Here is a 22,232-nt window from a genome sequence, read left to right on the forward strand (position 1 = left end):
TTGAGACGGGATATGCAACAGATGGTAAAACTGATAACGTAGGATAAGCATACAATAGTAGTGGATAGGAATAATTGACATGAGCCTTAATAAAATTGTTGATTAAGATACCAAGTCAATGAAGCTAATAGTGTCCAGTGTTTAGGATGTCAAGTTCCTTGGTATGTTGGTAATGCACTTACGCAAAACAGAAATAGCATCTCTGTAGCTAAGAAATGTTGATGGATAGTAATACAGGTCGTACTAAGCTCTTGGGGTTAACTGTACTTTACAAGTAAAGTGAACACTTAATTACTATGCAAATGTGAACATGCATGGCAAATCCTGTGTAATTTACCCTTGACATTATGAACAATATTTTTTGCTGTCAGTGTTTTCTAATTATGTTTCAACTACTGTTGCTATTATTTGTTCCCAGTGTACTTCAATATTCAAATTGTTAATATAAATTTTATGGCATAATTCTGTTACGTAATCATGTATACAGTGAAAATTCAAATGTACAACTGTCGGCATTTGCAACTGAAGATGACATAGGAATGTGGAAGCGTTTTTTTGTAAAATGAAAAATGTTTCCTTTTCGAAAATTGCTGTTGCTCTGCTGTTTTTATGACCGCTGTGAAAAGTCTATGAAAGTAGTAACAAGATTTTCATGGTCTTAATTAATTAAGCATTCCTAATTTAAAGAATAGCCATAAAACTTGTCTCCCATCGTTAAAATCCCACAAATTGTCTGGCCCATGATCAAAATGAATTGGCTTTTTCCTGCGTTTTTAATGAGTTACAGGTATTTTCTGGACTAGAAAATTTCAAGGTAGTGACGGGGTTTTTACGAGCTGGTTTCTTTGTGCCTTTTAACATTGTCTTTTTTCGAAGGGATTTCCCCATGAAAATACTTTATATTTAACAATTAGTCCACAGGCGAGTATGGGATATGAGATGGCAGATAGCCAACAAGGTAGATAGTGCCATAATCATCTCATATCCAACAAGTGTGAGTGGATTTTGATTTTGCATAAAAAATGCCCCCAAAATATAGTAAACTAGACTAAAATAAAAATAAAAATGCCCAAAAAATCACAGATATGCTTACCATATTTGTAGAGCATAGTATAATGGCCCATAGCGCATGATGGCTGCTAAGCCAATGAAACTGTGAATTGCATTACCCAATGATCAAGTTCTTAATAATTATTAACATATAGATTTAACCAAGCCTAAAAGTAGAGCTCTTGATTGCAATAACTGACCATAAAGGAAAAAGAGAATTATTTTATCTTGGATCAGAAACTCAAAAAATGATCCATTGTGTGCATGCAATTGTTCAGCGTGTGGTTTTGCTATTTTTTCCAGTTAAATTTTAACAAACTATACACAACAAGCCTAACCAAGACTGTAGAAATTACGTGCGCAATATATCAGGGACTTTCCAAGAGATGATTGTGCAAGAAATATGTCAGAAAAAAGTCAACAACGTGCCAGGGGTTGATTTGCGCCCAAATTTTGCTTTTGTGAGCACTCCCTCCTCCTCTCCCAGAGAAATAACCTGACTTGAGCCCGCTATTCAGTCGGAAAACCAGCTAACTGGTCAGTGATCAACTCCCAAAAAACATGAAACCCCAATGAGCTCTAAACCTGAGCCCGCGATATGGTCACGTGATACTGGTCAGCAGATAGCTTGTTGTGACAGCTGTCAATTAACAATAGTGTGGATGCCCAAAATCAAAGATGTAGCTATGGTAATGGGGCTACTCTTAGTTTTCAAGGTATTGGCATATGGACGTACGGACAGGTGTATGTGCGGACAGTCACGTGACAACGAAAATTTTTCAGATCAATGGATTACCACATTTTCTAAGGTATGGGGCTTCTCTCACACGCCTTCGGTGTGCAGGAGCTCGGCTACTAGATCATGAAAAACTTGGGAAAAACTTCAGAAAATCTTGTAATTTTGCCATAATAAATACACAATATTGTAGTGGTTTTGAGTGAGTAACATGTCAGCAACGATTTAGCCTGCTGCAGCTACATGCAAATTTATGATGATCAAAATATAAACTTATTAGGACATGTAATGATTTCAGCCTTGTGACACGGGGAAAAACTCAGTTATCTATTTTGATGGCAATAGCTGATCGTGAATCTCTTACAAAGACACCTTGGTTACAAAGTTAGCCATTTTGTTGCACAGTGGCCATTGTTGAAAGGTGGACATTGTAGGAAATTGTCTGAAGTATGAGCAAATGGTGAATCAGGTGTAGGCTTATAAAAAAGAAAGTCAAATTTGTCTTGTATTTATATTCTATATTGAACACTAATTGATGACAGTCTAAACCCGCAGTGTTAGGTATAAGAATTTGAGCTATATAAAACAAGAACAGTTCTCCCTCTCTTTGGAAACATGCATGCATTCAATTGTGTTCCATAGACAAATGCAGAGGTTAAGATAGCTTGTCAAATTCACAGAGGTCCAGTAGATAAGCATTTGAATGCCTTGGTTATGTACATGTATCCCATACAAACCTACTAAATCAATCATATCCAAAAGTAGAGTAAGAAATGCATCCTGATTTTGGTTTCCTGTTATGTGTATTTGCTTGGAGTGGACTTCCATATTTTATGTAACATGAGAGGAGGGAGATAGGAAGACCATGAAAAGATCATTGCTTAAAATAAAACTTCTGACCGACAGTAACTGGAAAAAGACCTTTAATTAATGTTGAAACAATACCACTTGACACATCTGTTTCTTGTAACTAATATTGGCCTGTGCAATATTGTAACATGATAAATATTGTTCTGTATTTTGTTTTACTGGCTTTAAAAGTAGCCTATTTCAGTGGTTTTGTCAAAGGATTAGGAAAGAATTTACTTAGGCCCAAGGTGCATACAATGTTTACATGTAAAAATCACACATATATGTTAAAAATAGATTTTTTTCACTTAGTTGTCATCAGTAGCATGCTTCAGATGAACGTCTCATGTTGTGCCAGGTATTATTTTACACACTAACAACAACAACAACAATAATAATAATAATAAACAGCAATTGGTTAATTTACATTGCGCTTTTTAACACACAATATGATCAAAAGCGCATTACAATATTTTAATATTTAGTGTATTTTTAAAAAAATACACCAAATTTAAGGAGGGGGTCTAGCTGAATTAAAGTGAAATTTTAGGAAGTTAAAAGAGAAATTAAAAGGAAATAAAAGTTTTGGAACACCACCAGACAGATGATTGCCCCCGAAAGGGCACCCGGGATTGGTAGACAACCGTTTGGTGTATGTCTACCAATTTTTAAAACAACATTAAATCTTCAAATTTCCTATTCCCATAAATTTTACTAATCCTTTGAGAGAAACTATTTATTCCCAAACAGATCCAAAAATCATTCAAAAATGTACAAAACAGCCCAAAACGTAGATATGTGGATGAGCAGAGAGATTTTTGACTGCTTGAAACGTGAACGAGATATTTTCATTAAAACCATAATACCAAGCCAAAATACGGCCTTTATGATAACCCTGGCCTTAAATATGAACTAAATTTAACGATGATAAAGTAATTTAAGCGCTAAAGGCTAATTACAAAAGGTAACTTAAAAAGATGTGTTTTAAGACAAGATTTAAAAGTTCACAAAGCCATGTTTGAATAGTCTGGGTGGTGGTTGTCAATTTGTTTTTTTTTAAACCGATAACAGTTGATTCCTGAAGACGTTATTCGTCTTCAGGAATATTGACTGTTATCGGTAATTACTATCGATTGCTACTGATTTTTAAGCGCCAATCAATAGCAATCAATAAAGAAATGTTTCTGTGAGTCAATAATTGCCGATATCAATCAATAGCAATTGCCGATTGATATTGATTGATATCGATTGCATCAACTGATTTGTGATATTGATTCTTATTTATTGACTACGCCTGGCTTACTTAACTTCATTCAAATGGACAAACGAAGCTGCAGCGTTTTCCTTTGAAGGTGCTAGCTAACTGTGAGCCCCTAACTATGTATGTAGAGTTGTCAAAGTGGCCTGACGATTTGTTTTGTCTATGGTTGCAATAAACGCAAAGGGAATATTTTTCTCAAGTCAAAATCCTTGTTGACACGTGCTCTACGAGAAGTTCTGTTTCAATTATTTATACATGAAAGCAGGGAAGCAACCCGGTCATGTGGTTGTTACTAAGCAAAGATAACAAGTATATATCTGCTAGGAAACCCAACCGTTATTAACAAGGCAAGGACTGTAATTTTGCATCGATAACAAGCAGTCTTAAAATAACCTCCCAGCAAGGGAAGGTTTAAGAAGAAAAACCATTAAACAGCTAGTCAAGCTGACATTTTCAGTCGGCATAATTTCGTATTCAAATCAGTTATTTAAAAATCGGTATATTGTAGCTTGGTACATGTATATTTCGAACATGTCCGCAAATTGTCTAGCGATCATGATCCATTCAAGTCCTAAGTAAATGAATTCGCTTTTATAAAAAAGCATGGGTGTGAGGAGGGTTGTGTCCGCATGCTGATGCTGAGGGTGGTAAAGGGTATTTCCGTGATTCATGAATGGCCTATTTTTTCCGTGAAATGTGAAATGGCTTGGTTTTCTCACAAATCGTGATTTAATTAGACGCTGTAAACCGTGATTTTCCAAAATAATTCTCCGTAAAACGACAAAGAAGTATTTAATTCATCGTGAACCGTGAGCTTGGTTGTGTCTTCTATTATTTTCGACAGTAATTAACAATATTGCATAACCGTGACAGGACAATCATCCCTCTTCGGTTTACTTTGGCAGATGATAAAGACACCTAACAAGGCTGTGCTTTGAGCTTAACTTTTCAAATATTACAAGTGACGTAAGTTTGTGTCAAAAACTGCCATTTCTTTTGCGAAACGTGAAATGCGAATTTTATTATTTTATTTTTGTGAAAGGACCATTTTATTTTCTGTGAAACGTGATCTTGACCCCCTCCCCCTCCTTTAGCACCCTCCATGCTGTGACGTTCGTTTCGATTCAAGAAACGCGCCGCTTGAGTATAGATCGTTTTCACTGTCACGCAATAAAAAAATAAATCGAAAACCATCCTTTGGAAAAAGCTATGAAATTATGATGTTATAGAAGATAACTAAATAAGACACTTCTCCAAGTTTTAGGCCTGTGCGTTTCCCCAAACTTCAGATACTCGTCGAAATGTTTCGCAGATATTCACAGAGCCCAGTATGAAAACGCCATGTTGGTGTACCTTCGTGGGGAAAAATTAACGCCCGGGCGGAGTGTGGGGGTATTCAGCGGACACACTTTTATGTAAAAATACGTTGTGTAAGTGATCCCGTAAAATTAAAGGACATTTCACATGCACATACGTAATAAGACATACTTTTCCACAGGCGGCCCAAGCTCTCAATGTTATCCTTTTTTTTTTTCCTTTTTATGCCAATGTTCAGGCTAACGTGACATATGGCATGTACTATTACATAACGACCGAATTTGACCACGCGAAACATGACTCCCGCCTTGCAGCATATGGAGGTGTTGTGTTACAACGGTTTAAATTTATAAAGGTTTGTATGGGAATGCAACGGCTTTGCTTGAAAAGCCAATTATTCTTATATTTTGTGAATAAAATCTACTTACCCTGTTGCTGTGTTGTATTCTTTGTTGTTTGCCAGCTCCTCGGGCCGATCTAACGCGATTTCAGCGAGTTATCGTTCTGTGGGTTTCCACTACTACTTTCTTTTAGTAAAAAGGGGAAAAAAAAGGATAACATTGAGAGCTTGGGCCGCCTGTGACTTTTCCCGTGTAAAATGTAAATATGGCGGACAAAGTGCATGCATTTGCATGATTATAGAAAGGAAAATGGCTATGTCTTTGTTTTTTTTTTCCACGGGTGATCTTAAAGAATTTCTCGAAGAATATATGTCATCGAATTCAAGCTGCTTTGTTCTGTCAGATCGCCATAGTAAGGAATCTTACTTGCAGGAAGAATGCGAATTTAATTTATGCAAGATTTGCCGAGATGATGATGGAGAAGACTGGGTGGGCTGCGACGGGTGCGCCCAATATTTCCATGCGAACTGCCTCGGTGTCAGTTATTCCAAATCCTCTCACAGCCATTCTTCTTTTGCCCTCATTGAGAACCATTTTTATAGTTGATTGCATTATAAACTAGCCCCAGATTATTTGTCTTAAACAAGTTTTTTGTTTTGAAACGAGTCTTAATTCCATTTGTAAATTCTTGAGCCTCTTACCAGTTGTTTTGAACACGGCATAACATTATATCGATTCCATGACAGTAAACCTAAAAGTGAAACTAAGAAAATACTCTTCTTTTTTCCTTTGCCGTTAACTTAATTAAACCTTAGTCAGCTGCCACATTGATGGAACAACGTACCTCAGTATGCCTCGGAAAAAGGCCACGTTTGTCCGCTTTAACTCGGAATGCTACCATCCGATTGTAATGAATTTTTGCCGGACAATCCACGCACAATGGCGTAATTGTAACTTATGTACAGAAGAGGGGAAAAAGAATTGAGTATTATAAATTCGCAAACAGAGGTAAAAATGATACCAGGTGTGCAGCATTGAGCGAATGCACACTTTTGAAAGTTTTAAGCGTTATTCGATGACAATTGATGACACCTAAATAAAGTAATTTACTTTAAAGATCTGTGTGAATTGTACTTAAATATTCCGTGACGCTTACACAACATATTGGTTATTTAAAAGCATGCCCGCTGAATACGCCCACACTCCGCCCGGGCGTTAATTTCCCCCACCTCCGTGCTACACCAATATGGCGGCCGGAAAATAGTGTAAACATCTGGAACTTCGTTTGGCTATCTAGGCGACTGATTATCAATACTGATCAAACAAGCATTTACATAAGCACTTTTCCTAATGCTCTAACTTCTAAAAAGGCTCAAAATCATGAGATAAGTATATATTTTTCGACGAACTCGATCGTAGCCTTGCGTGACGCACCTCCATAACCCTGAAATTCAAAATGCTCTGGATTCCAAACGAAGCACGTTATTGAGCTGTAAAATTGTAAACAGATATAAATATACCGCCTCTTATGCCTGACGAGGATAAAAACTTTGGTGGCTCTTTAGTTTTGGATTTTAGAAAGTGATGACGTCGCGTACGGTTTTAGTTGGCCTCGATGCATGCTTTCTGTCGTGTTCCTCTTATATAATGAGAAATCGAGGTTAAATGCAGTTTACTAGACGTAGTAAATTGTAAGTATCGCTTGGCTGTGATTGCTGAGGGATGGAAGGCTAAAATCCAATTCGTGCCGTATTTATCTATTGATCGATGTAAGCGATCAAAGTAATTTATGACTTGACGACGACTTCAGCGCCACGCATGTTTAGGTTTCTTAGTATCCGTTACAAAGAAAACCATAGGTTGACTCGATGCTTCTTGGCCTGAAAAAAATCCTACATTTTTGTATATTGGCCTTAAGCAAATCTTTGGACCCCATCATCAGTGCGTACGGCGGGAAAGTTGTGACGAGGATTGACTTCGAATGAAGTCTAAAACTACAACGAAACGTGCGACTCGGCATCGGCATTTCTCGAAGTAAGGAGGTAAATATAAACATACCTGCAGTCCAGTGCATCGGACACCAAAGAATGAACAGCTTTCTGAGAATTTCAGTCCACATATTAGTTGTTTCTTTTATAGAAGATTTTACTTTTCACTGCTCGCGGTTGTGAGTAATATGAATATGTAAATGTCTCTAATGTCAAATCATAGCGACGTGATTTTACCGTTAACCCTGATATGTACTTCATGTAAGACTACCTACTAACCAGCTAATAGCTTATTAAGGCAGGCTCAACGAAGAGGAAGTAAAATGAGATAAGCTTAGTACTTTCTGTTGCTAGGGTAATTATACTTGTCGCACATTTCATTAAATTCCACGTTAAATAACCTAATTTACTTATAAGTCTTTGTGGTGAAAGTCATGTACACTAATATTGTCAGAAGCAAAGATTCAGCCTCTTAAGCTATGCAGCATTATATCACGAAATTTTATGACTGAAAACACAAGATAAATTAAGCTACATGTATAAATTAAAGAGACATGAAAGGAAATTAACTGATACAAACGTATCAATCAACCTGTATTAGTCCCTAATAACCTTATCCAATTTCGCACAGGGAAACGTGAATTAGCTATACTGCTACAGTTCATGTTGAAACTCTCAACAAAGCCTGCTGACCTGGGCAGCAAAGTCAACCATTTTGCATTTTGAGATTGGTTTAAGAATTTCACAGACATACTAAATCAGATGCAAAAATGTAAAACATTCATCCTGTGTTTGGCTCTTATTATAATTATTTGGAGTTCTCATTGGTTCACCGCCGTGTGATTGTATTAGTTGAAAATATTTGTACATGTAATTATTTTAGTTTTAAGTACAGTTTGTTTAATTGAGCCTTTGCACCCATCAGACCATGCCAGGCTTGTCTCCATTTTTATACATTACATGAAGTTAAGTGACTGGGAGTTCATTTACTTCCTCCTGGATGGTATGCTAGTTCATTAACATGTATACACTAAGGTGACTGTGGAGACATTTTGCAAGGAAAGTGTCTTTATAAATTTAACAATATTCCGCATTATGCGAGAGGAAAAAGGCAGAAGATGTTTGTGCCTAAACAAGAACAATGCAATATTTGTTGGAATGTCCTCCTTCCCCTCGGGAGGAGGGAAGGGTAAAAGATTCCACTGATGTGCACAAAAATATCATGAATTTAGCCTCAGAAACTTGATGATGTACATACTGATAATTGCAAAGAAAATAGTGTATTTCTTTTATCTACATGTACAACACTCCAAGTATTTCAACAATGCATGATGTGAGAGGAAAAAGGCTGACAATTTTTGAGCCATTTGAAACCAAACAAAATTTATTGGTGGAAAAATATCACCAAAAAGATGAAGAGATTGTTTACCTATATGGAGGCCCAGAGCATTCGAAGAAGGGAAAGAAAACAGTGATATTTATATTTGATGTACAAAAGAGGACAAATGTAAAACAAACAGAATGAGAAAAAAAGCAAAACAAAAGGTAACTGGCAATTCCAAGGGTAAGTCGAGGCGGAAAGGGGGGGGGGGGGGGCAGAGTTGAAATTAAGCCTATACAAATTTTCTGGGGGTAGTGTACAGTTTGTTAATGTATATTTCTTGGAATGAAAATTTGTAAAGAAAACCAATTTTTGCGGGCTTGTAACCCAGGCACTCTGTTAAACCTAAGTATATGGTGTACCAGCCTGAATGTCATTAAATCTTATAACTTAAAGGCCCAAAAATTTCCTCAGAATTTTCCTAAGAAATTTCACTTGCCTGTTGGACATTTAGTGAAGGATGGAATGCACCAGCCTGACAGCTGTATCCACTATTGCCATGCAGCAGAATTGAGGCTTATGAAAGAACGCGATGAATAGGGACATTAAAGCCTTACTTATAATATTATAAATGGTCAAAAAGGGGGCCTATTAGAAACTTGATGCAGATCATGTCATTAAAAATAATTAGCTTATTTTACTAATTATTCTATAAATGACAGAACACTCTGGCAGACAAATACCCAATATATATACATGTATAGTCACGTGACCCTAAGTTGCCAAAGTTTGTGAACCCAGAATATTGGGACTGGTGTAACCATTGGAAGCTCGAGCTGATGTCACGTGCTATGTTGGAATGCCATGCATCAACCTTCTAATTTTTATAAAATTCGCCTTAATTAGAACCTTTGAAAGTCTAATATTTGAAAACCCGCAATTTCATGACCAATGATGTATGCGTGCACTGTAAAAGGCATTAACACAGAAGGTTAATGTATTGATAGTGTTTTACATTGTGTGCTCCATAAAAGTCTCACCAACACTAAATATAAATGACAGTTTTGTGCTGTTATAATAACCGCAATAACCTCTAATATTACACAACTTTTACCATGACGATGCAACAGAGGCTTATATATATATGATCATTACGGTATCTCTGAAAGTTCAGTAATTGTTGATTCATACATACACTTCCTGCACTTAAGGCTTGGTATGGAGACAACCACATCGTTTTTGAAGTGAAATTCCTTGTTTTGGATTCCAATTTTCCTAATTTGAATTACACGCGCGCACACACGCGCGCACGCGCACATACACACACACACACATACACTTTATTTCGATTGCATTTAAAATTAATACAGAGGTTAAATGGATCCGCTGGTACATTATGTGGCATTGGGCTAATCTAGGCAGATCAGTCATAAATGCCAGATCACTTTTTGCTAAGTAACAAAACAATGCAATTATCATGACAGTGTAGACACTGATCAGGAGCTTATACTGAATATTTTTGTTTGTTTAAACCTAGTAAGTCACCTAACTCTGAGCATGTGTAACTATGGGGTAAATTTGCAAACAACAAATCAATTATTGCATATCAATTGAAAGAGATACATATTAATTATTAGGAACATGGACTTCCAAATTTTATGTAACATGAGAGGAGGGAGATAGGAAGACCATAAAACGATCAGTTGCTTAAAATACAACTGCTGACTGACAGAAACTGGATAATGACCTTTAATTGGGGTAAGGTGTTATAAACGAAGAAAACGTAATTCAAAAGGGGGAATGTTAGTTACTAAGAATGTTGAATTTTGCCCAGTTTGTTTCTAAAGACATTTTGTTTGTTGAATTGGTTTCATTCAGAGTTTAAACGATGTATTTCGGCACTTGTACAGAAGCTATAGCATTAGCTCATTATGTACATTGTAAAATTAATGTTAAAACAGTTCCACTTGACACATCTGTTTCTTATAACTGTGAACTGTGCAACATTGTAACATGTCAAATATTGTTCTCTATTTTTTTTACTGGCTTTAAAAGTAACCCATTTCAGTGGTTTTGTCAAAGAAAGAAAGAATTTACTTAGGCCTAAAGTGCACATCCAATAATCACACAAACATGTTCGTTACAAACAGATTTGTTCACATAGAGACTAATTTCTGCCTCGTTTAATTTGGTGCAAATAAAATGGAATGTAAACATGTCTAATCTTCCCTGCGAATAAAGCACCACTCATTACTTGACAGTAAAAGAAGTGCCCAATGTTGACAACATGCAAAAGTGAGTCCTGTGCTACTAAACCTTTGGGCAGTGGATTTTTGAGTAAGGCTAGTAGCTTCTATCTTTAATTGGCAAGTCTGATGGTGGTTAAGTGAAGTTTCTTGGTAAAATTTTTATTGAGGAAATGAAAATATTTACAAAAGTACCGCAAGAGATGAAACTCTTTGGGACCATTGGGAATGCATGCAATTTCGGGTGCACTAGTTCATTGTAAACTGCAGTTACACCACTAAAATTTGTTTTCTTCGATTAAATACAATTTTTTTTTATTTACACTATACTGGGCATTTTAAATACAATTTTTAGGTAAAGTAAAGTAAACTAGCAAAAATTAAGAAATATAGGTGCATGCAAACTCTTTGCACCCTGTTTGAGCCTGCCGCCATATACTGTGATCGCATCACAATGCTTGAGGTAATGTACTGCCCTAATTAGTTTACTGGGCCATATAATTTATCAATCATTCTGAAGTGAAATTTGATAAATAAGACCATGAACTGGTGCTTTTAATTCTAAAAGTCTAAGTCTAAAATTGTCATTGTCTTGATCAGTGGATTGCCCAGTGAACATCAGTGCAGACCATGCAGGCAGCTTTGGGAAGTTCTTCAATGATTGAAGGAGGAAGACGAGAAAGATATACTGAAACTATTTTAAAACTGTCGAATTGTTGCGGATATTGCTTTTTTTCGGCAAAATAAGCCTTATTTTAAGGTGCTTTCTGAACCCATCTAATGCGTAATCAGTGATTTAAACAGTTGCAAATGAACTGTCAGAGTTAACTACAATGTATCAACAGTCTTTCCTGTTATAACTAAGTCTGCCATTGTAATTTGACTGAGTACTGTGTTTAAGTTACAGTTCTGACACATTTTGCGAAAAATATCAGTGAATCTTTGGCTGTAATGTGTGAGAGGTGGATAGCAGAGGCAGTGGTAAATTGACTAATAGTGTGATGGACTCGCGATTGAGTGGTCCAGGTTCAAGCCCTGGCCGGTCAGTGGTCATTGTGTTTTGTTCTTGGATAAGATGCTTTACACTCGCAGTGCTCTTCGCTCACCTAGGAGGATAAATGAATACCTACAAATTTATTGTTGGGAGCTAACCATAGCATGCATCCCATCGTTCCATGGGGAGGAGGAAGCAGACACACTCCTAGTCATTTTATGCTGTAGAAATTAAACGGGGATTAATGCTCTGGCACGTACTATTGACCACTTGGCTTCGAAGCAGATCACTCTACGTGTACATGTACCTTGCGTTTCCTTGGTTACGATTTTAATCCTTTTTTAGGGACATGTATTTTAAAAAGCAAGTCAACTGATAATGTTGTTGATGTGACTGGTAAATTAGTCTTTGGTTAAATTCTGTCACCTTTTTAAGCCTAAATATCATATGTTCTTTTATAGGTTGTATTATTTATGTATACAATGTTATTATGTGTTATTAGTTGTCATAGCTATAATTAATCGTGTGCTTGAACTCTGATATTAATATATTAATGATATTAATAATACTCACATATAAATTTAATTATCTCAGACTTCCCTAGTAGTGTAGTAATAGCGGTTGTTTTCTCTTCTTTTCCTTTCTTTTTATGTGTGCATTTGTGCTATCTTGCTGACCTGTAATTTATTTTCATTTACCTGGCTGCCTGGCTCCGCTTACCCTTATACATGTAGTTATTCCAGGCAGCCAGTACTTTAACTTTGTTATCTATAGAGTACTTTCTGCAATTAGCTATAAGGCAAGAGAGAGCTGGTGCAGATGAAGATTGTTGTTGTTGTTGTTGTTGCTGTTGGTACAGTTGTTGTTGTGACTGAGTCAGGGGTACGTATGGTACTGGCAGTGACATCACTGTTACTGTATGATAATGATACGTACATGTATGTATCTTTCAAAATTCAGCTGTGTGACGGAGTATAATTATAAAACAATGTTATGTGAAGGACAATTGTCTGTGCTTATGCTACACGGTACCCACAATTCAAATAGGCTACGTACATCATGTGCTCTTATTCCTCGGCGAAATTTACGTTGCATAATGATAATACGTGGAAAAAGCAACTGAAAGTCACTAGCAATTGAAATAAGCAACTCCTATAAATTAAGTTAAAACAGCTTATTGGAAATTTAATTGCTTGCATGACTAGAGTCAGTTTTCACACGTGCGCAAAACAATATTATACTATTTCCACGTCACTGTTCGGAAAACGTTGTTTTATATGTACAAGAGGCTACATGTAGATATAAAACGACATTTGCGATGGCATAAACACCTTGTTCTTGAAGTTTAAATTGAAAATCATAAATTCGTATTTCAAGTAGTCCCTACTCAACTTCGTTCGAATGGACAAGCGAAGGTGTAGCGTTTTCCTTTGAAGTAAAATAAAGAAAGTGCTAACTAATTGTGAACCGTAGCTATAAATGCAGAGTTGTCAAAGCAGCCGAACTATTTGTTTCAACACTGGTTGCATGTAATAAATACAAAGGGCATATTGTTTTTTCAGAATAATCCCAGTTTGACGTGTGCTCCTTGAGATCATGTTCCGGTTGCAACACGCTAAGTACTCTCACGCTAAGTACTCTTCTATTATTTATAAATGGAACGGAAAAGCAGCCCGGTCACGTGGTTGTGGCGAAGTACATTTTGGTTCTGTACGACAGCATTAGTGGATCTGCTAGGTAACTCAACCGTTATTTACGAGGTAAAGACTGAAATCTCGGATCGAAAACAAGTAGTCTTAAAGAAGTCTCCCAGTAAGGGAAGGTTTACGAAGAAACAGCATTAAACAGTCAATCTGACATTTTCAGTCATAATTACGTATTTAATATAAACAATCGGTAACTTTAAAATCGGTGCATTTAAAATATAACTCAGTAGATATATGTTTCGAACATGTCGGCAAATTGTCTAGCGATCCAAATCCATTCAAATCCTGTTAGATGAAGAAAACAAGTTCAAGCCTCGAGATTTCGCTTTTACAACAAAAAGCATGGGCGTGAGGAGGATTGTTATCGTTCGTTTCGGTTCAAGAAACGCGCCGCTTTCGTAAGTCTTAAGTTCGCCTCGATGCATGCTTGTCATGCTTCCTCTCGTGGTCCTCTTGTATAATGAGAAATCGAGGTTAAATGCAGTTTACTAGACGTCGTAAATTGTAATTATCGCTTGACTAAGATTGTTGAGAGGTGCAAGGCTGAAATTCGATTTGTTATATTTATCTATTGATGTGAGCGATCGAAATAATCTGAAGTAATTGACTTTACACGGCGACTTCAGCGCCACGCATGTTTAGGTAACTCTGAGTTACAAAGGAAACCGTAGGTTGGCTTGAAGCTTCCTAAGAGCAGAAAACCCTGAATTTTTGTAGTTTAGCTTTGAACGAATCTTTGGAAAGTTGTGACGAGGAGTTACTTCGAATGAGGTGTCAAACTACAACGAAACGTGTGCGACTCGGCATCCATTTCTCGAAGTAAAAAAAATAAATCTAAACATACCTGGAGTCCAGTACATCAGACACCAAAGAATGAACAGCTTTCCGAGATTCTCAGTCCACATATTGATTGATTTTAACAGACTGTACTTTAAGTGCAAGTTATTCTGTATATCACGTACTCGTGAAAAATATCCCGTTGGACAGCTTCGTTCTTTACCGCTCGCGCGTGCGACACAAAGATAGCTCAACAGGCGTTTTAGGCCGAGTGAATTTTAAATCTGTTCATAAAAAAACATGAATATGCAGATTTGAGATGTCTCCAATGATACGTAACATGTTTAATCAGGGCAACGGAAGAGGCAGGGCGCGTCGATGAAACCCACGGAACATCCCGGAACATTATAACAGTTTGAAAAAATATGTATAATTAAATTTTCAAGACTAAAACATGCAAAAATAAACTGGTATCAGCTTGAAATATCAAAAGGTAAAAAGATTCAACTGACCACAATGAGAGCATTCCCGCCAATTGCGTCCTGTGGCTTTCACAGCACGAAATCGCAAATTTACGTGACATTACGGGACACGTAAAGTTCCGTAGAGTTGAACTGACTACATTACGGAGAATTAATAAAGACAGGCAAAGCTGAGTAAAGTTGTCAATACCGTAAAGTTCCGTAAAGGTAATTTAAAGTGACTGTAAAGATCAAACTTTACGCCAAGGCATTTAAATTGCCGTAAAGAAACATGAAAGGTCATGTTAAGCCCAAAATTTTTTTTCGCTAATATAAATTTCCTTTTCTCCTGGTCACCACTGCGAGAAAATTATCGTTGTAGCTATTCTCATTAATTTTGTAATTCGTACTCCCTTCCTGATATATCCTTCTTAAATCCTGATTATGTTGCTACTTGCTCGCTCCGCTCGCTCCGCAGCAACTAAAATAGAAATAAAAACGCCCCCAAAATCACGCGTACGCCTACCATATGTGCAGATCAGAGCATGGTATAGTGGCAAAAACTCTCGAATTGCATTATCCCATGATCCAGTTTTTGATAATTGAAAATAGAACATTTTTGTGTTTCTGTTAAATTAAACGGCATGCAGTTCACAAGTAAAGAGTCTTTCAATTGCAAATAATATAATTTCACGACCTTAGATATGTAAATGAGATGGCTATTTTTTCTCTTTAACGAAAGAGTCGCACGTCCAGAACTAAACTGGCATGATTTTGCTGTATATTCTATTCAGCTCGCTGCGTTTGCAAATACTTTATGAAACCAGACAAATTTTAAAAGCACATCGCTACTTCTCAGATATAGAAGATCTTAACAAAATCTTTGTAATAAGAATAACGATCGAAATCGCCAGTTCGATACAACGCTGTTAATTTACATGATAGCTTTGTCGAGGCTGTTTCTTCTTCGCTACAGGTGTTAGAATGAAGAGATGTGGCGTTCAGCAAGAAATGTTCAAAATTCTACGACAACTGATAAAAGCCATCGTTCCTGACACCATATTCCCGACACGCAATTGTAATCCTTCACTGTTTACAACTATCGCCTCTCGTTTACAAGTGTCGATAAAACGCTCAAAACAATTATTGTGTTCAATAATTTCTATTTTTTAGTCTGCTACTGTTGCTCCATGCTCTTTGAAGGTTTTGACATTTAGCAACAGGCCTTATGTTCGAACGGGCGTGGAACTTACATGTCTAATGATAATGGTACATTTGCATTTTTAAGGTTGTGGTGCGGAAAAACTCTAATATGAAGAGATGTAAAATAGTAATGCAGGAACCGGTGTCACTCTATCACAATTACATCGTGCTTTTATGTGGCGGATGACAGCAACAAGATTCTACTTGTGATGTTTGTGTGTATAATTTCGCCAGTTGAGCAAATTCTCGAGGAGAAAATTTTTGCTTATGTTTATTTGCGAGAACCAGTTTTTGGCGGATCGTGGAAAAAAATTTAGTGCCACAAAAATTTAGTGCTACACGGTATACTATTTAGCACCTTATATATCCTGGTTTTTTTTTTCCTTAATTTCAGTCGTCGCTTTTTTTTTTATCAGACTCTTTGTCTTTTGATTTCTAAAATTTCAGGTTCTACTTTTTTTTTCATTTTAACGTCTCGCGGTTTTTATTTCTCCGTTTGGTTGTTCAATCATGTCTTGTTGTTGTTGTTGTTGTTTTCTAGTCAGTTTTGACTTTCGAAGTTAAAAAAAAAAATTGATTTCTCGAATGTGATAAATTGCTATGTGGGATATTTGCCTAATTATGTGTTGAGCGTTTTGACCCCTACGATACATGTATTAGACATGAAATTCTTTTTTTGTTTGTTTCATTAGTTATCTGACTAAGCAATTGCGTTGAGCACGTTATCTTAAAAAGTCAGTGTGCTCTCCGAATGTTTTATGGTAGGCTTATTTCCTATTCCAACACATCTGAGAAAAAGCCCTCGTCTCTTGTTCATCAGATGTCTAGACAATACGTCAATGTAAGATATGTCGTCATGCGTTTACTTGTCCCATTATAGTAAAACTGGCGAGTCATTCTTGAGTTCTGCCGTTGAAATACAACCCATAACAATAATCAAATTCATATGAGGTCTTTGCTACCAGTCCAAAAGGAAAGTTTGGAAGCAAAGGAAGGGTATCTGTCTCGGAAACTCGTTCGCTGGCTTCAATTCATTTTAGGGCAGTATCAACTCATCATGTTGTAGTACCGCTCTTGATTACTCAGCATTTTCATTGAAACGTGACCGCAACCTATTCAATCACAGGGGTGACCTTACCTGCCTAGAAATTTGCTGACTCAACGTCTGCGCTAGTATACCCCTGATTAACAATGAAAGATTTTCGACGCGTAAATTCCATTAAATTCGATCCTTTTAGTACATGTAGATATTTAGGAATAAACCTTCTCATGGTCTTCCTGCACAATCGTTTTCTTTGTCGATCCGACAGACAGTTAGCTTTCGCAAAATCTCCAATAGGTACATTAAAACATCAAAAACAAATGTGAGATGCGGTATTTTCCGGCGTTTAATCAACATTATGACTATTTAAAGCTTAGCAGGAAAAACTTGTTGACTCTCCTGTTGTGCTGTAGATAAGAACGTAGGAATCATTTCAAAGAGTTCAAGGGCAGCAAGAAACAGTTTTTTTCGGTCATGGTCAACCTGCCATCTCTTCTTATTTCATTTTGTTTCCAGTGTTCTTGTTTTCCTTTCTAATCTCTTTGACCTTCACTTAACTTTATATAAAACTCTACCAGTCAGAGCAGGATAATTCTGATATTTTTAAGAGGTCAAGTACATCTTTGACCATCCTTTTTTTTTTTTTTTTTTGAGGTACGCTTAATCATAAAAATTACAATTTCCTCGATTGTGATTGGTTTAAAAAACTCCTATTTTCCACTTGCCAAGTTGTTATCGGACAGTTTGTTAGTGGACAGTTTGTTATCGGACAGTTCAATAAGCCAATTACATTCAACGTTGTAGTTTAAATCAACCAATCACATTTAAAGTTGTAGTTACGTGCGTGCGCGCGCGCTTTTGTGTTTTTGGCGCCTAATTGCCGGTAGGAGGCGCGGTGGCCTTAGAACGTTTACATCTCCTTTGTAGGTATCATGCTTAATGCAAATTTTCTCTTTCTTTCATAACTTGGCTATTCTTTTCTCGGAAATTGTAATTTTTATGATTAATTGGTAACAAGACTTACTGTCGTCCAATTCGGTCTGTAATCATACTCCTGAGAAACAAATCGGACTCCCGCTGTGCGGTCGTCCGATTTTGTTATCACTCTTATGATAACAGATCGAATTGGACTCCACTCAGTCCTATTACCATTAGGTGATACAGACGTGGTAATTATGTCATGATATCCCAACAGCCGCGGTCTCAGTATCGCCATATTAGACATGTCGCACGAAGTGTTTCCCAGATAAATTTCAGACAAATTGGCAAAGTTTGAAAACTTTTATTTATATATTGAAAACGTTATAAACAGTTTAAGTCGGTGTGGGCAATAAATAAGGTTAAAGTGATTAACCATTCTTTAGTGCATGAACTGAAAATTGGGTTAAATTAGGGCACCCAGGACATCTTCTTTCCCAGGACCTCTTCTATTCCGTAAATGAAAGCGAAAAGAAAACAGCAACGTGTTGTCAACAGCACGGCGTCATTGTTTCTTCCACACAGTTGCAAAACTTGCAACAAATCTTCATTAAATAAATTTCAATAGCAAATGTACATCTTTACAGCCCTGTTTTCATATATGATGCAATTTTTATACAAAAACAAATATTAATAATTTTTTAACTTGAAAGCTGCAAGAATGCAGTCAAGTTTTCGTTGTTACTTAAAAATGATTGTCAAAGTATCACGTTTTTGATATGATATTTACAGCCCGTTTAATATAACAAAAGTTTGCATAATTTATTAACGTTTTCTTAGATGTCAGTATTAATTTTTACAACGTCAACTTCAAGCACTTTAACTGAAGTGAATATGGTTACGGTAAATGCGATATGCATGAGGCTGTAACTGATTTATCCATTAAATTTGAACTTGATAAAATGGTTCACCATTACTGTATGTCCAGTTCAAAATAGAAACTTCTTAGCGTGACAAAATGGGTATGGGAAAAACAGAATTAAGAGCAAGCGGATGTAACCAACACCATCAGTAATATTTTTCGAAAGCACCAAATCATGTTTTATTTACAATAATGTCTTTGTTTGCCCATTCCCTTTATCTTTTGCCAATAAGTTTAACTATTTATAGTTTAGGATTTTTGCCAAACAATTTAAGTAAATTTATTTTACTACTGGTATTAGCTACCGCATAATTAGGCTTTGTTTAGTTCTTTTTGTTGTTGTTGTTGTTGTTGTTTTTCAATTCTTATTTCTTTTGTTTATTTGTTTTGTTTTGGTAGATGTCATTATTTTATTTTTTGCTAATTGTTTTTTTGTTTTCTTGTTTTTTTATCTCCTTTTACGCTACATCCGCACCAGCGACACCTTCTCACGCTGGAGAATTCCTCTGGTTCCAACAGCGGAGATAACTTCGCTTTATATAAACTATATATCCCACTGCGATAACCAGAAGTACAGATACTACACAGATCGTTATCGCCAGAGTGTAAAAAAGATTTCTGCTGTCGTCTGAGTAATCTGTGGAAACAAAGAAACAATTACAGATTTAATAGAGTGGAAATTTATGTGGCAAAGAGACCGTTATATAATTACAACGTATAAGATAATTAACACTAGGTCAAGATTAAGCATTAACCAAGGGACAAAGGTTGATCCCAGAAGTAAAAATATCAAATAAATTAATTAAACAAAAAATGAAAAAAATAAAAAAAATAGCGAAATGATAAGTAATATACTATGTATCGCGCTGTTACTTTGATTGGCAAGGTTCTGTCACTGTTTCATCAATTCCTGTTCTACGCGTAGTTTACTAAATGATGGGAACTTTAAAATGACTTAAAATAGGGACCTTCAAGGACGACGTAACTCAGTATTCAGGGAAACATTTGTCAGGCAAATCTCTTCTGATAGTGAACACCTTGAAAGCATGTCCATCAATAAAAAGTTTGAAGCAATATATCTGTTAGCACGGGGCTGATTTTCAAAAGGTTACAGTAACCTACCTTTTTCGCAGTCCTTTGTGTCCGGCTTTGGGTTTCTCTTGTCTCACCGGTTAACTGCTGATGGCAAAAAAAACAAAACAAAACAAAACAAAAAAAAATGAAAATAAATGTAAGGGTTGAGTACAAATTTTGTACATTATTAAAGCGAATGCCACAAAACTTCATGTAGTCACATTCATATCTTCATCTTCTACGGATATGGACTCGCAAAATGATCAGCTGGGAATTTACTTCATAGCTTGGTCGATAGAGCACTGTACCGGCATCGCACAGGTCATGGGTTCGAATCCCGTTCAAGCCTGAACGTACAGGCTTCATTAATATTACTGCGATGTTTTTTTTCATATATTGCAGAGAATCACATGAGGAAAAAATAGTATAACGTTTAGAGGTATATAGCTCTATTCTACGGCAAATTTATACCAGGGACGAATTATCCAAACGTCGAGTTTATAGAAGGAGACGATTTATCAACCTGAGACGATTTGTTCGTCTCAGACATAAAACGTCTAGGTATTACATGGGCAAATTCGTCTTAAGCTGATTCGTCTGTAACGTCTGAAACGATTTATCCTTCTTCACACAGCTGGTGAAACGACAAAATGCCCTGTACGGTCGTAAGTCGTCTTCTTAGAAGTCCCTTTTTCGTGCATGCTTTCTTAAATGAGTAGGTACCTTCCTGAACGAGTTGTATTGGAGTAACCCGATGCGAAGAATTTTTTGGACAAACCAACCAAGAGCCAGACGCACAATTTTAACTTACCTGCTTCAATGACAACAAGAGTTGTATGATATATTCCAGGCGATGAGTGGTTGATTGTTTTGACTGTACACATGTATTGCCCAGTATCACTCAGGTTTACTTTGTGAATTTCCAGAGCTCCATCCGTCGTGATGTTGACTCTTTCTGCTCCAACTTGTGTGATTCCTTTATTGTTCATACCAGCAATCCAATCCCATGTAGTGCCTTGGTGGTCACATCTTCTTGATGTGCAAATTGACCAATACATAATGTCAAAAGTCCCGTCGTTACTAACCACTTCTTGTAACGCGGGACAGGGCATAGTAACGTTTTCGTGGATTCTCGTCGTCGAAGAAGGCTTGCTGTCATTGAGTGCCACTACAAAGGAAACAAATGGTTTTGAGAGTAGTGTTTTAGTTTGAGAAGGTTTAAGTGTGTCGCATTAATTGAGATAATCGAAGCGATTCTACGGAGGGCACTAAATGCGTGATTTGGTCTGTATAGATAAGAAAATAAATATCCAGATTTGTGCGATTTTTGTTATTGACAAAGTTGAAAATGATCCGAGCTTATTTAAAATGAAAGGAATAAATGATAGAAAATTGTTTTTCCAAGACCAACTACACTTACAGACTGGACAGATTAGGATGCCGAACTTCAGGGACACGAAATAACGATAGCTCTATGACTTATGACGCCATGCTTGACTTCCAAAATTAATATCGTTACTCGTTCTTTACGTGTCACTAATTTAAATAACTAGAACATACCATCAGCAATGTCTTGTCTGTGAAATTTTCATATGACCCCGATGGGAAAAAACCCAAAATGCAAAGACGTGATATCAAATGCGACACGCGAAGGGAGAAAGAAAGGCAGAATTTATCGCGAGAACTTATTTTAAATAACGCTTGTTATTACAACGATTTTATAATTTCTTCAGTTTTTGTTAGCGCGACTTTCGAGTCGATCTTTCACCAAATTTAATGTCGAACGTGACGAGTACTGGTAAGGTTAAATTATGTTGAACGGCGATTTTCGGTCGAGTAAATTAATTCATGAAAGAAGTACAGAAATAAAAATGTTTACAAAGCTTACCTGCGACTTTTACGAGCCAAAGACTCACGAAAACATGAAAATCAGCTAAGAAGTGCTTCATGATTTGACCGCTAAGTTTACATAGAAGTGCTACGCTTAGCTTTTGATGACAGACTGACTGCAGGGTTAAATGCTATA

At 36.6% G+C, this 22,232-nt stretch overlaps 3 protein-coding genes across 3 annotated transcripts in view; all 3 read right to left on the reverse strand.

Moving 5' to 3' along the window:
• Positions 1-7,799, reverse strand: part of LOC149108969 (muscle, skeletal receptor tyrosine protein kinase-like) — a 16,967-nt gene extending 9,168 nt beyond the window's left edge. Inside the window, exon 1 of the mRNA XM_089294944.1 lies at positions 7,613-7,799. Coding sequence (XP_089151070.1) covers positions 7,613-7,673 — 61 coding nt within the window. The 5' untranslated portion in view covers positions 7,674-7,799. The remainder of the gene's footprint in view (positions 1-7,612) is intronic.
• The window catches only part of LOC110041050 (uncharacterized), a 55,341-nt gene extending 40,459 nt beyond the window's left edge, over positions 1-14,882 (reverse strand). The window contains exon 1 of the mRNA XM_020746314.2: positions 14,654-14,882. Within this exon, the coding sequence (XP_020601973.2) occupies positions 14,654-14,714 (61 nt within the window). The 5' untranslated portion in view covers positions 14,715-14,882. The remainder of the gene's footprint in view (positions 1-14,653) is intronic.
• A 3,672-nt stretch (positions 14,883-18,554) lies between these two features.
• Positions 18,555-22,232, reverse strand: LOC110041055 (uncharacterized). The gene is made up of 4 exons (XM_089294794.1): positions 22,095-22,232; positions 21,018-21,374; positions 20,255-20,311; positions 18,555-19,769 (listed from the first exon to the last, which is right to left on the reverse strand). The coding sequence occupies exons 1-3, from the start codon at positions 22,153-22,155 to the stop codon at positions 20,298-20,300; spliced, it is 432 nt and encodes a 143-aa protein (XP_089150920.1). The 5' UTR covers positions 22,156-22,232; the 3' UTR covers positions 18,555-19,769; positions 20,255-20,297.

Source organism: Orbicella faveolata, unplaced genomic scaffold (assembly GCF_042242905.1).
Source record: "Orbicella faveolata isolate gen_17 unplaced genomic scaffold, um_ofav_v1 contig_25, whole genome shotgun sequence".
NCBI classification, from domain to species: domain Eukaryota; kingdom Metazoa; phylum Cnidaria; class Anthozoa; order Scleractinia; family Merulinidae; genus Orbicella; species Orbicella faveolata.

Bases quoted from the DNA above. Each gene is read 5' to 3' on its own strand.
- LOC110041055 (XM_089294794.1), bottom strand. From the start codon at position 22,155: ATGAAGCACTTCTTAGCTGATTTTCATGTTTTCGTGAGTCTTTGGCTC. The intron at 21,375-22,094 runs GTAAGCTTTGTA...TTTCCTTTGTAG, and splicing joins TTGGCTCGTAAAAGTCGCAG to TGGCACTCAATGACAGCAAG.